The 14,673-nt window shown below is 44.6% G+C and overlaps 3 protein-coding genes across 9 annotated transcripts in view; 1 reads left to right on the forward strand and 2 right to left on the reverse strand.

Annotated features, from left to right (window-relative positions):
- Positions 1–12,799, reverse strand: part of LOC309530421 (uncharacterized protein) — a 28,693-nt gene extending 15,894 nt beyond the window's left edge. The window contains exons 1-3 of the mRNA XM_082219380.1: positions 12,608–12,799; positions 12,241–12,323; positions 11,375–11,501 (exon numbers count right to left, since the gene is read on the reverse strand). Coding sequence (XP_082075506.1) covers positions 11,375–11,501; positions 12,241–12,323; positions 12,608–12,776 — 379 coding nt within the window. The 5' untranslated portion in view covers positions 12,777–12,799. The remainder of the gene's footprint in view (positions 1–11,374; positions 11,502–12,240; positions 12,324–12,607) is intronic.
- The window catches only part of LOC309530321 (uncharacterized protein), a 275,292-nt gene that overhangs the window by 214,658 nt on the left and 45,961 nt on the right, over positions 1–14,673 (forward strand). The gene's annotated exons all lie outside the window — the stretch shown is intronic.
- The window catches only part of LOC309530344 (uncharacterized protein), a 187,212-nt gene that overhangs the window by 172,286 nt on the left and 253 nt on the right, over positions 1–14,673 (reverse strand). The gene's annotated exons all lie outside the window — the stretch shown is intronic.

Here is a 14,673-nt window from a genome sequence, read left to right on the forward strand (position 1 = left end):
CTTCTTTATCGGAGAAGACTGAGGCAAAGAAGGCATTGAGGAGTTCAGCCCTTTCTGTGTCCCCTGTTTGCATTTCACCATCTTCTCCTCTGAGTGACCCCACTGTTTCTTTGTTCTTCCTTTTGCTACGAACATACCCATAAAAGCCTTTTTTGTTGCTTTTAACCTCTCTAGCAAGCCTGAGTTCATTCTGTGCTTTAGCTTTTCTGACTTTGTGTCTACACGTGCTGGCTATTTGTTTGAATTCCTCTTTGGTGGTTTCCCCCCTTTTCCATTTTTTGTACACATCCTTTTTTAATCTTAATTCAGTTAAAAGTTCTTTAGATAGCCACCCTGGTTTCTTTAGGCACCTTCCATGTTTTCGTCTCATTGGTATTGCCTGACGTTGTGCTTTTACTATCTCCGTCTTAACAAACTCCCAGCCATCATGAACTCCCTTTCCTTTTAGTATTGCTGTCCATGGGATCTCACCCAGCACTTCCCTAAGTTTTATGAAGTCGCCTTTCTTAAAGTCAAGAAATTGAGTCCTAGTATGCTTGGCTGCTACTGTCCGCTGTATAGTAAACTTCAGAAGAGCATGATCACTCGCGCCTAATGATCCTTCCACATCTACCCCACTAACCAGGTCATCAACATTGGTTAGGACCAGGTCTAAAATGGCTGTTCCTCTTGTTGCTTCTCCCACTTTCTGGACAATGAAGTTGTCTGCAAGGCCAGTGAGGAATCTGTTTGACCTTATGCTCTTGGCTGAGTTTGACGTCCAACAAATATCCGGGTAATTGAAGTCCCCCATTACTACTATCTCCCTTCCTTTTGCATGCTTGGCCATCTGTTCCAGGAAGGCATCATCTATGTCCTCCGTTTGGCTTGGGGATCTATAGTAAACTCCCACAATGAGGTCTCTGTTATTCTTCTCTCCCTGAATTTTGACCCAAATGCTCTCACTTTGGCTTTGAGGTTCTAAATCTTGGATCTCTTCACAGGTATACACACCCCTGACATATAACGCCACTCCTCCTCCTTTCTTGTCTGGTCTGTTTCTCTGAAATAGATTGTATCCCTCCATTATTACATTCCAATCGTGGGACTTATCCCACCAGGTTTCAGTGATGCCTATTATGTCATATTTAGTTTGCTGTACCAAGAGCTCAAGCTCATCTTGTTTATTTCCCATGCTTTGCGCATTAGTGTACAGACATTGAAGTCCATTAATCATTCCCCCGTGTCTCTTATTTAAGGATTTTTTCCTCCCTCCACTAGGTCCGCGTGCTGTTTGCTCCATTTGGTCTATGACATTTGGATGATCATCTTCATTAATTGATAGACTCCTACCTTCAGGAGCACTGTCTCCCTCCCCCACATTAGTCAGTTTAAAGCCCTCCTGATGAGGTTTCTGAGATTTTTGGCAAAAACATTTCTCCCAACCGTTGTGAGGTGCAGCCCATCACTTGCCAGAAGTCCATCTTCAAGAAACTGCAGTCCGTGATCTAAGAATCCAAACCGTTCCTGTTTACACCATTTGCGAAGCCAGCTGTTCACTTCCACTATTTTCCCCTCTCTCCCTGGGCCACGTCGTTCAACTGGGAGGACAGACGAGATGACAATTTGTGCATTTAGTTGCTTCAATTTCCTGCCGAGAGCCTCGTAGTCTCTTTTGATCTTCTGGAGGCTATTGCTTGCAGTGTCATTGGTTCCCACATGAACCAAGAGGAAGGGGTATTCGTCAGTGGGTTTTATGATTCCTTGCAGTCGTTCAGTTACATCTTGGATCTTAGCCCCGGGGAGACAGCACACTTCCCGAGACATCTTGTCAGGCCCACAGATCACTGCTTCTGTTCCCCTCAGTAGGGAATCCCCTATCACCACTACACGCCTCCTCTTGGGTTTGGTCGGGGTTCTTCCGTGAGCTGTCCGTTCCAAGGTCGCCTGCACATTCCCTGAGGACTGACTTTGCTGCTCGTCTTCATATACCTGATCGACTGTAATGAGGGAGAGATCCTCAAATGGAGTCTGCTCTTCGTCTTCCATGCTAGGGGAGAGGACCTCAAAGCGATTGTGTATTTCTAAACAATCAGAGTGAACCCTGGGCCTCCTACTTCTTTGAGTCACGTTTCTCCATATATCTGGCTCCTGTGTTGGTGAACTAGCCTCCTTCTCAGGGGAGTCCCCTGTCTCCTCCCTGGTGGAGACGGTGTGCTCTGTTGCTTCCAAGAAGAGCTCCAGCTCTCTAATTCTTTGGAGCGTAGCTACACGTTCCTCCAGTTGCTGGACTTTGTCTTTTAAAAGGGCAATCAACATGCAATTGCTGCAGGTAAAGCTGCCTGCAACATTTGGCAAGATGGCAAACATTGCGCAGGAATCACAGGCGACTGCAGCTGTTCCCTCCCCTTCCATCTTGAGATCGTGTCGTTGGGGGTGGCTACAGAGGTCCTCCATCATAAAAGGCTTGAGGACAGGACAAATAACTTCCCCCCCCACACAAAAAAAAACCTAGGTCTCCCCCAACAAACGTTTGAGACTAGCTCCCCTAAATCTAAAAGATGGGTATAACTGCGCGCGCCGCTGCCCTTCAGACTCTGATAAGCTCCTCCCACAGCTAATCCCCTGCCTCAACAGAAACCCTGCCCCCTCTGACCTTTACACAGGGAAAACAGCTAACCAGCCACAAAGAAACACACATACACAAGAAAACCCTTTTTGCTCCTTCTTCAACTGCTGCCCTTCAGACTCTGATAAGCTCCTCCCACAGCTAATCCCCTGCCTCAACAGAAACCCTGCCCCCTCTGACCTTTACACAGGGAAAACAGCTAATCAGCCAGAAAGAAACACACACACACAAGAAAACCCTTTTTGCTCCTTCTTCAACTGCTGCCCTTCAGACTCTGATAAGCTCCTCCCACAGCTAATCCCCTGCCTCAACAGAAACCCTGCCCCCTCTGACCTTTACACAGGGAAAACAGCTAACCAGCCACAAAGAAACACACACACACAAGAAAACCCTTTTTGCTCCTTCTTCAACTGCTGCCCTTCAGACTCTGATAAGCTCCTCCCACAGCTAATCCCCTGCCTCAACAGAAACCCTGCCCCCTCTGACCTTTACACAGGGAAAACAGCTAACCAGCCACAAAGAAACACACATACACAAGAAAACCCTTTTTGCTCCTTCTTCAACTGCTGCCCTTCAGACTCTGATAAGCTCCTCCCACAGCTAATCCCCTGCCTCAACAGAAACCCTGCCCCCTCTGACCTTTACACAGGGAAAACAGCTAACCAGCCACAAAGAAACACACACACACACAAGAAAACCCTTTTTGCTCCTTCTTCAACTGCTGCCCTTCAGACTCTGATAAGCTCCTCCCACAGCTAATCCCCTGCCTCAACAGAAACCCTGCCCCCTCTGACCTTTACACAGGGAAAACAGCTAACCAGCCACAAAGAAACACACATACACAAGAAAACCCTTTTTGCTCCTTCTTCAACTGCTGCCCTTCAGACTCTGATAAGCTCCTCCCACAGCTAATCCCCTGCCTCAACAGAAACCCTGCCCCCTCTGACCTTTACACAGGGAAAACAGCTAACCAGCCACAAAGAAACACACACACACACAAGAAAACCCTTTTTGCTCCTTCTTCAACTGCTGCCCTTCAGACTCTGATAAGCTCCTCCCACAGCTAATCCCCTGCCTCAACAGAAACCCTGCCCCCTCTGATTTAAAGAGGGGCAAAGCCCCAGGCCCCGACGGATTTACTGCCGGCTACTATAAAGAAATGAAATCTGTCCTGGTGGGACCCCTGAAAAAGACTGAATATAATTTTAAAGAAAGGGGAAATCCCAGAAACCTGGAAGGAGGCGTATATTACGTTTCTCCCCAAACAGGATGCGGATTTAACCCAAGTTAAAAATTATAGACCAATCTCATTGCTGAATGTAGATTATAAGATATTTGCAGGAATTCTGGCAAGAAGGTTAAAAAATGTGTTAGCAGATGTTATCCATAAGGACCAGGCAGGATTTCTGCCAGGACGACAGATGAAAGATAATATAAGATATATTATCGATATGTTAGAATTCTTGTCCATTAGGATTGATAAACAAGTTATAATGATGTTTATCGATGCCGAAAAGGCGTTTGATAAGGTGATATGGAATTTTATGCTGAGAAACCTAGAATACATGGATGTAGGCAGTGATTTTTCGAACGCGGTGAGGGCAATATATACGGATCAGAAGGCCAAACTGATTGTAAATGGTACAATAACGGAAGAGATTAAGATAAAGAAGGGAACAAGGCAAGGATGTCCACTCTCTCCGTTACTATTCATAACAGTGTTAGAAGTCCTCCTAAATTCGATAAGGCAAAATGGAAACATAAAAGGAGTGACTTTAGGTCAGAATGTATATAAAACCAAGGCCTTCGCGGATGATTTAGTTGTGATGACGGAAGATCCATTAACATCAATAGGAGAGATAATGAAGGAAATAGAATTATTTGGAGAAGTGGCTGGGTTTAAACTAAATAAGACAAAAACAAAAATGATATATAAAAATGTAGACTTAAGGATAATAGAATCAATTCAACAGCAATCGCAGATAGGGACGGTTAAAAAAGTGAGATACCTTGGCATCTGGCTAACACCTAAAAATATAGATATATATAAAAATAACTACGAGCCGATGTGGAGGGAAATAAAGAGAGATTTAGAAAAATGGGGACGGCTAAAATTGTCAATGTGGGGAAGAATGAATATGATTAAGATGACTGTTCTATCAAGATTGATGTTCCTATTTCAGTCTATCCCTATAATAAAAGGGAGTAGGACTCTAAAAGAATGGCAGAGGACAGTTTCGAGATTCATATGGCAGGGCAAAAAACCCAGAATCCAATTTAAACTACTAACAGACATAAAAGAAAGGGGGGGGGTTGCCCTGCCAGACTTGAAGCTATACTACGAGGCAGTATGCCTAAGCTGGCTAAAAGATTGGGTCAAACTAGAAAATACGGAGCTACTCGATTTAGAGGGCTTCGATAATCATTTTGGATGGCACGCCTATCTGTGGAAGGACAAAATGAAAGCACATAAGGGATTTAGTAATCATATTTTCAGAGGACCGCTAATTGATGTGTGGGAAAGATATAAAAATATATTAGAACCAAAAACACCACACTGGTTATCACCTCTTGAAATAATAAGTAGGAAAACTACCAACATGGGAGGCAACTGGGCAACATACAACCAGTTAGTGAGTAAAGTAGATGGGAAATGGAGAACCAAACCTTATGAGCAGATAAAAGAATATGTTTATGATTGGTTTAACCATCAACAGGTTAACCAGATGCTTAGTAAAGATATCAAAGAAAGAGGTTATGCAGATAAAGATTCGAAATTCCAAACGGAAATAATAAACAGTAAAGTGAAAAATATATCTAAAATGTATAGGATGCTCCTAGACTGGAATTTAGGTGATGAGGAAGTTAAATCAGTGATGATTCGCTGGGCAAAAGACGTAGGCCACAGCATACAATATGAGGACTGGGAAAGATTATGGAGAGATGGGTTGAACTTTACGGCGTGTACTGTGATAAAAGAAAATGTCATGAAGATGTTTTATAGGTGGCATCTGACACCTGTGAAACTTTCAAAAATGTATAAGGTAAACAACAAGTGTTGGAGGTGTAAAGATGCAGAGGGCTCCTTCTACCACATGTGGTGGGAGTGTGGAAGGGTAAAACAGTTTTGGGAGAAGGTATATACAGAATTGAAAAAGATATTAAAGTACACGTTCATAAAGAGACCAGAAATCTTCCTATTAGGGATATTGCAACAAGAGATAAAAAAGGAGGATTGTAGATTGGTATACTATGCAGTTACGGCTGCAAGGATCCTAATAGCTCAGAGGTGGAAATAGCAGGAAACCCCAACAGTGGAGGAGTGGAGATCTAAATTATCAGAATATGCAGAGCTCGATAAATTAACGGGAAAAATTAGATATATAAAAGTCCAAGTGTTCATTAAGGATTGGGGAAAATACGTAAATTATCTGGAAGGCATTAGTGAGGGACAAATAACGCTAGAGGGATTCAAAGATGTACTGTGACAGACTATGGTTATTGTGTAAGGAAAATAGAGAGAGAAAAAAATCGGACACAACGACAATAAAAACGAGGAAACGTGTAACTTTATTTATTCGCTTCGTATGATTCGCGGCCAAGTTGAAGGAAGTCCTGAAAGAAATAGTTATGTTATGGGAGAACTATGAAAACAAGAAATTTGTGTACCTTTTACTTATTTTGTTGGTAAGCTTTTCTTCCTTTTTTCTTCTTTATTATGCTTTGTTTTTTCTATGTGTATGTCAGTCTTTATTTTCTTTATGGAATAAATAATAAAAAGAATTTGAAAAAAAAAAGAAAATGATAAACTAAACCTGATAATGCTAAAATATTGTGAGAGTATGCAAAATGTGGCTGATATATTTACGAAAGCACTAATTTTTGAGAAACATGCACAACTAGTGGCAAAATTAGGAATTGTTGTGTATGATGTATAAACATGTTTTTTATATGTATAAAGTACAGTGGTACCTCGCAAGACGAATGCCTCGCAAGACAAAAAACTCGCTAGACAAAAGGTTTTTCCGTTTTCGATTTGCCTCGCAAGACGAATTTCCCTATGGGCTTGCTTCGCAAGACGAAAACGTCTCGCGGCTTTGTTTCCTTTGTCTAAAAACCATTAAAACCAAGGGTGCTTAGCTTGAACAGCTGCAGTTGCGACTTGACTTCGAGGAGCAACTGTTAGCACGTGGTTTGGTAGCCTTTTCTCAGACTTTGCTCACTTTTGAAGCTTTTCCAAAACTTTTCCAGAACTTCTCTTGCATCCATTTGGTAAGTTAAACTTTTAAAACTTTTTGGGGGGGGTTTGGATTTTGGGTTGGGGTGTTTGGGATTCAAGGACTTGGTGTTGTGGGGGGGTTTGCGATAATCTGGGAGCTTGTGGGCCTTTTTGGGAATTTTTATGATTTTCTGTGACCATTGGGCAAGGTTGTTTTTTTTTGAAAATTTTTCTGAGTTTGAATTTCTGAGTGCTGGCTGGCTGGGGGAACAGTTGGGGAGGTATCTGCAGGAATCTGGGAGCTTGTGGGCCTTTTTTTGGGAATTTTTATGATTTTCTGTGACCATTGGGCCACTCTGCTGTTTTTTTAAAAAAATCTGGATTTGAATTTCTGTGTGGTGGGTGGCTGGGGGAACAGTTGAGGAGGGGATTCTTCAGCAAGAAGCAAAGAGTGGAAGAGGAGCCTTCTTCGAGTGGTCCCCCAGAGTCTTAGAAAATGTACTGTACACTTTGTTGATTTTTAAATGTTTTTCTGTCATGTTTATAAAGTTAATTTATTTTCCCTTCAATTTTTGAACTGCTCTTTACAGTATGTGTGACTTTAAAGAGCAGTTAATAAACTGTTGTTGTACCAAATTTGGCTTTGTTTGGACTTTTTTTGACCATAGGAACGCATTAATTGATTTTCAATGCATTCCTATGGGATTTCGTGATTCGCAAGACGAAAAATTCGCTAGACGGCAAAAATTGCGGAACGAATTAATTTCGTCTTGCGGGGCACCACTGTACTGTTTTGTTTCTGTCTCTGTCTGAATGAGAGGGGGTGTTGGGAAAGAAACATTCTGCACAGAAACAGTAAAGATGTTTGTACTTTTAAGAATAGTTTCTGTACGCTCTGGGTAAATTAGGTACAACTGGCCATGACTACAAAAGGAGAAAAGCTGCAGTTTGAACCTGCCTGCAGGAAAAACACCCACAAGCTTTGCTGTTTGTTGTTTTATAATAAAACCTTTATTTAATTTGGTTTTACACCAGTCTTGTGGTGTCACAGTTTCTGTCATCTGCCACCAGTGGAAAATCCCCCTCTAACAGGAAAAGGTGCACAAAGGCAAGTGACGGTTGAAGAATGGAGAGACTGTGCCTACATGACAGAAAAAAATCATCTGGGTGTATACAAGATGACATGGCACAATGTAATGGGAAGTTGAGTGCAAGGACTGGTCTAAATTAGAATTCTAAGGGAAAAGCCATTGTTATCTCTCAAGCAAAGGTTGGAAAGATTAAACCCGTGTTAACTGGACAGCGGAACAATGGGACACTACCTTGCTTGGTAATGATGGCATGAAATATGCAAGTTTCTTTAATCGGATAAGAGGAGAAGAATCAGAGAAGATTTACATCCTACTTGCATTACACCGACCGTGAAACACCCAGACAGTGTGATGATCTGGGGTTGTATGGCAGCAAAAGGTGTGGGCAGAATTTGATCATTAATGGGAATATAAATGCTCCAAAATGCATAAACGAAATATTTGAGCCCCAACTGAAGTGTTCCGCAGGTGATCTTTTCCCAGATACTGAAGCATTTATATATATTTAATATATGTAATTCCAAAATGGTGTCGTCGTTAGTGGTAGCATCGACTTAAGCTCCGCATCAGTTGATGCTGTTTTTATTATTTTTATCACTTTTTATTAGCTTTTATCAGCCTCAGTGTTTTATCTTTGTTATTTGGCAGCTATTAATTTACAATGCTTGAGCCAAGGGCATGAGTTAAAAGCTTTAGAGAAAGTCTGGAAAGTTCCGGAGAAAGCCTTAATTAGCTCCGGCTCAGCAGGTGTGGAGATTAGACGCCTATCGTGGGTAGACGCCGAGCTTCCTTGATTTACAACAGAAATTAGCAGCGGCTCTATCTCTGGGAAATGCCTAGGAAAAAGAAACGACCGGCCTCATCTCCACAAGTGAGCCCACAGAAGAGCAAGCAGAGCAAAATGGACGATTTTGTAAGAGTGCAGAATTCAGAACTCACTGCACCAAACAGAACTCATTCCCAGGTAGGTGGGGATGCTTTAATGGGTGGAGATCACCCAGCGGAGAATGCTGAGATGAGCGCTCATGAACTACCATCTGAGGGGGCACCGCTCTATTCAGAAATACTCGCGGACCACTGTCTGCTGACTGCAAGAACAGTGGAGGAAATTAACATCAAATTAGAAAAGGTAACGTCTCTCCTGACGGAGTTGGTCTCCTGGCAGCCAAAAATAGCTCACTCAGTACTAAAGAGACCGACCACAGCGTTGCCCTCCCTCTAGACCATCGCGTACACGGGTGTAACCGGTCTGGACTTGATAACCGAGAGACTACAAATACTAAAAACAACAAAAGCGAAAGTAGGGACCTGATCCTACAAAGTACTCAAGTAGCTCTCGATATATATCCTTTTAATGGTATGCTGCCTTACTGGAAATCAATTGACAGTGTGAAAAGAAACTTTAAGCTTTTACTAAATATCCATTGCAACACTCTGATCGCGATAAACTTGCTCTGCACGGACCACCAGCACACTAGACTCATGCTGACATTTTCTGACTCAGCTACCCCTAAAATGCTACTGAAATATAGGGCCATTTTACAGGACTATAATATTGTTTTAAGGTGTGTTTTTGAAGACACAGAACGAAAACAACTACTGCCAAACTTGTCGTAAACTTGTCGTATAGCCGGACCGACCCCAAGCAATCAGCACCCTCTCTGCTGAAGGGCTTTCGCCATAGGGCCATGATTCATTTGGGAGGGCCGTCAAAGAGGAATATGTGCGGTGAACCCAGCTGCAACACTCCCTTGGAGAGGAAAACATCAAAGCAAAAAGGCCAAACACACAAAGAACGCCAGCCCAATCTAGATAATTCAAAGATAGGACACTCCATTACGCCTGTGGCAGATCCAGAATTTCACCACTCTCTACTCCAGCTGGAATGTGATCAGCCAATGCCAAGTGACGACCCTCCCAAGGGAAATAGGACACATAGAGAGCCAGAGACAGATTTCATTGTCTTTGACGAAGATCCCCCGATGGTCCCAGCAATTCAGAAAACACCATCGATGCCGGGAAATTGGGAAAATGCTGCAAATCAACCCCGAGAACAACAACACCGTGCATATCCTAAGAACGGTGGCATCATTTCCGAACCAGTGGGAGAGCTGATAACAATTTCCCCATCACAATGAAGCCAAGCCAGTTATGGAACGAGCAGCCTTAACTTCATCTCATGGAACATAGCGGGTTGGGCCAACAAACTTGGGGACGAGCCATTTCGTGAATATATAACGGGTTTTGACATAACAATGCTGCAGGAAACTTGGGCAACTGACAACATAGTTCTCGGAAGGGGGCGACTGAGGGGGGGGCCAAGAAACTGGTTTCCACTCAATTGGCGTCACAAGTTACTGAGTGCTCAGTTTTCGAGCAGTTGGCACTGGGGATCACTTCGCATCTGGAATCCAAGGGTATCATTCTTGTTCCAGCTTATATCCCACCATATACAGTGCAAACACAGATCGAGAGCACGTGGAGTAAATTCCACATTATTACAGCTGCAGAACTAAAAACTTGGTTCATTTCATGGGAAGGCATTGTAAGGCCATAATTAAAGCTAAAGGTTACCAATGGTTACCAAAGGTTTCACGTTTTTTCTTTATGACTGCTGTTCTAATAAATACTCCTTTATAAATTTCACTGCATTACATTCTTCATTAAATTATCTTTCCATTGCTATATAATATTATGGTATTACTCCACACAAAAGTGGTGTTATGAGCCATCAAACCTCAGAAATACACTTTTCACAAAAGGTTTCCATATTTTGGCCAATAGTATAAGTTGTTCATTTTAAAGTTAATGTTCTTTTTATATGGGATCAGATTATTATTATTATTTATGTTTCATTTTTATATGTGTGTTGGAAGCCGCCCAGAGTGGCTGGGGGAATGCAGCCAGATGGGCAGGGTATAAATAAAAATTATTATTATTACTACAGTGCTACCTTGATTTAAGAACAGTCCTCTTCCAGAAAAGATTAAGTTTGTAAACCAAGGTGCCACTGTATCATCATCATCATCATCTTCACCAATGCAACTTCTACCTGAAATTCAATAAGTCTAGCTCTTCTCTGGGATGAATTTTGTTTGGCCCAGTCATGGCATCCCCTCCATCTCCAATGTCAGTCGACTCTTTGGTCAACCCAAGACTGACAGGAGCAAAAACAAAAACAGAAAACCTGAAGCTACTTATTTTTCCTAACAATTCTGAAGCTGACATTTAAGATGGCCTAGGCAGTTTAGACCAGCCCAATCGTGGTAGAAAAAGGAATAATCTGAGGAAAATTGTTCAAAGAGAAAACTGTAAGTTAATTCTTACTGTGGGGGTGTTAGGTTCCCAGGAGTTATAGGGGCCACTGTTGGGCTCTGTGAAAATATGTGAGGTTGGTCACATTGAGGTATTTTTTGAATTTCCAGGCAGATAAGACAATCCCACAGGGAGCCTTACCAAGAGAGGCCACGATCCCACAATTCTCCTCCATGACGTCCTTATGCAGAGCTCTCTGGTCAGGATCCAGCAACGCCCACTCCTCGTCCGTGAAACAAACAGCGACATCTTCAAAGCACACTGGACCCTAAAAGAAAAAGGGAAATGTCCTCCTCTGAAACAGCAGAAATATGATCTGCTACACAATGCTCTGTTGCTTCCAGTTTGCCTGATGGAAGGATTCACTTTCTCCTCTCCTCGTGAGCTGTTCCAGGAAGGTTCCCTCCCAATGCCGTAAAGCCAAATTCAAGGGGTTCAGGGGAGCATGGAGAGGGGGAGGCGGAGGATTGCTGGGCAGGCCCCATTTTTCATCCGATGAGGCTGGTTAGGTGAATCCAGGCCACTATTTGTTCTCATTTGTCCACTGCTTAGAAAACAATTTTAGCATTCAGTGATCAATCTACAATTAAAATAAGCCTATTTTCGTCTCCTGACTCTGAGAGACAAGCAGGGAGGGCGGCTTCTGGCAAAAGGAGAGGGAGCCCCCGGTGGCTCCTCCTTATCCTGACTCAACTCAGCCTCTCGACCTTCCTCTCCCACTCGCCTCCTTCCTCTTCTGCCTCTGATTCTGCACTGCATTCTGCCACAGAGTCTCCCAGCTCACAAAGCCCTGTTACCCCTTCAGCTTCTGACACCTCCTCTTCCCAGACTTCTCCCTCTTCTCCCTCTGACCGCTCATCCTTCCTCCACCTCCACTCCTTCGGCTCTCAGCCACCATCCCTTCCTGGTTCCCTGGCTGCTTCCTCCCACCATTCCTCTGTGCCCAACAAGTCCATGACATTGCTCCATCCCTCGGCCTCTGTCCCCACAAGGCAGCTTCCACTGACCTGATCTGGAGCCACAGCGACTGATTCCTTTCTGTCCCCATGAAAAGGAGGATCAGGAGGTTTTGCCGGCATCCTTCTGCCACCTGCAAGAGGAAAAAGGTAAGGGGGAGGCCCAGAGTGCCTGCTTCTCTCACAGGTGAAACAGGGCATCTCTAACTACAGATGGGCCTTTGAGAAAGACTTACCTACTGAGAGTATTTGGAGGTGTGTGCCCATTGCATATGTTTGTTTGTGCAGAAATACATCTCCCTTCTTCTGGACCCTTGTTCCCAACTGTCTCCCCCCAAAACAAGATGAAAAGAACCCTCAGATGAGTTGGAAAACCAACAGAATAAGACCAGTGGAGAAAAACCACCTTCCTCCTTACCCAGTGGCCTCTCTCTGGTGTCCAACGGAGGCCTCTCTGCCTCACAGGAATCCAGGTCCATTTCTGCAAAGACATCCTTTCCCTGAGAAAGAAACAAGGATTCAAAACAGAGAATGGCGAGAAATACTAGAAAGAGAAAGACAAAGACTTGAAGGGTGTGAGATCTCATTCCATGGATGCTTTCCCAGAAAAAGGATGGGCCATCAGCAGACCATTATGGGATGTTTTCTGTCCTGTTTGGAGCCCCTTGGGAGTATCCAGAGGAAAGTCTCTCTCACCTGCTTCCTCTCCTCTGCCTGACTCAGGAGGAAACCTTCGGCCAGGGCCACCGCCTGGGAACTGGTCTCCACTCCACAGTCCCTCACCCAGCTCTCCATCTCCAGGGGAAGGACAGCCAGGAACTGCTCCAAGATCACCAGGTCCAGCATCTCAGCTTTCGTGTGCCTTTCTGGCTTCAGCCACTGATGGTCAAGGTGGTAGAGTCGGCTGCAAACCTCTCGCGGTCCTTTGGTCTCCTGGCAGCAGAACTGCCTCAACTCCTGGCTCTGCACCTCTGAGCGGAGGGTGTCCTCCTCACCCAGGATCTTCTGCACAGAGTTTTCCCAGAACCCCCCACTGCTCCCAGTTTGGTTGGCATGGCCTCTTCCTGTTCCAGGGCCAGCTGAGTCTTGCTCATCCATCTGTACTCTCAGGAAGCCTCTGAGAGATCGGAAGGAACCCTTTGGTCTTCTGCCAAGTTCTGTCCGTCTAAATGAGAAGCTGCAGTAAATCCTACAAAGCAAATACATTGTTCTGTTACAGAATTTGTATGACAGGGGGAAAAATGGTTCCCTGAGCAAGCATGGATGAGTCTTGCTTGGAACCAGGGCTGAAGTGCGCCGCATCCCAGACCATGATCTATCTTTCTGAAAAGAAAGAGGAGGAGGAAGAGGAGAAGAAATAAGTCTCTAGCCTTCAAGCAATGCAGAATGTGGAGGCAACGGAAGGGATTTCTGTCAGATTAATCAACCTGGTTTCTCCATCCTTCCAGTCAATGCATGAAGTCAGAACCGACTGATAAGGGAGTCATTTGTATCTTGTGGTAAATGGATGCTTTTCTCTAGTGGGGGTCCTCACCCCGGGGGTCCTCATGGGTTGCTCACCCCACCTCCACCCTCACCCCACCCCCACTCCCTGCTTCTAACTCCTTTTCTGCAATCTCTGCCGCTGTCCAGACAGATTCGTGGGGTGAGAGCTCTTTTTCTCTCTTCTGAGGGCCAGGAATGTATCTGGCCAACCCCCAGAGGGCCAAGTGGGCGGGGCCAAAGACATCTCCCTTGATTTTTTGTTGTTCTGTTAGACAGCTTAACACAAACTGGTTTGCAATGCAGCAGCCAGACTATGGCCTGGGATCCCTCTCTTTATTCCTGGTCTCTCTTTCCTACTTTTCCTTCTTTCCTGCCCGTTGCTTGGGGGGGGGGGCTAGTCCACCTCCTCCTCCAGCTTTGCAAAATCATTTCCACGTTTCCTTGGTTGTGCAATGAGGCTGAGCGATGTCACACAGAGTTAAAGTCCCAGGGACTCCTTTGCTTTCAAAGGGGAGATTTTGTGAGAGTCAGGGATCCTCTGATCTGCAGGAAGGAGAGCGTGTCAGACCTGGCCCCTCCAAGGTCCCTGGAGGCTCGGTGAGTAGGAGCGCCGATTTCCAGGTGGTTTTCCAGCAACAATCCCTTTGGGACATAGAGGATGTGGTCCTGGGATGCCCTGCTCTGGGTGCGAGGGGATTGCTGCAGTGGCCTCCGTGGGGATCTGCCCTGGGAGCAACTGGGAAACTGGTCCCCAATGCAGCAGCCAGACTATGGCCTGGGATCCCTCTCTTTATCCCTGGCCTTTCTCTCACACCTTAACTTCCTTCCTCCCTGTGGGGTTTTTTTTTTGGGGGGGGGCTAGTCCACCTCCTCCTCCAGCTTTGGAAAACCATTTTGAGATGTTTCCTCTGTTGTGCAATGAGGCTGAGCGATGTCACACGGAGTTAAAGTCCCAGGGACTCCTTTGTTCAAAGAAGGGAGAGTTTTTTCTGAAAGGGG

The sequence above is a fragment of the Podarcis vaucheri genome (assembly GCF_965113315.1).
Source record: "Podarcis vaucheri genome assembly, chromosome: 4".
In the NCBI taxonomy this organism is placed as follows: domain Eukaryota; kingdom Metazoa; phylum Chordata; class Lepidosauria; order Squamata; family Lacertidae; genus Podarcis; species Podarcis vaucheri.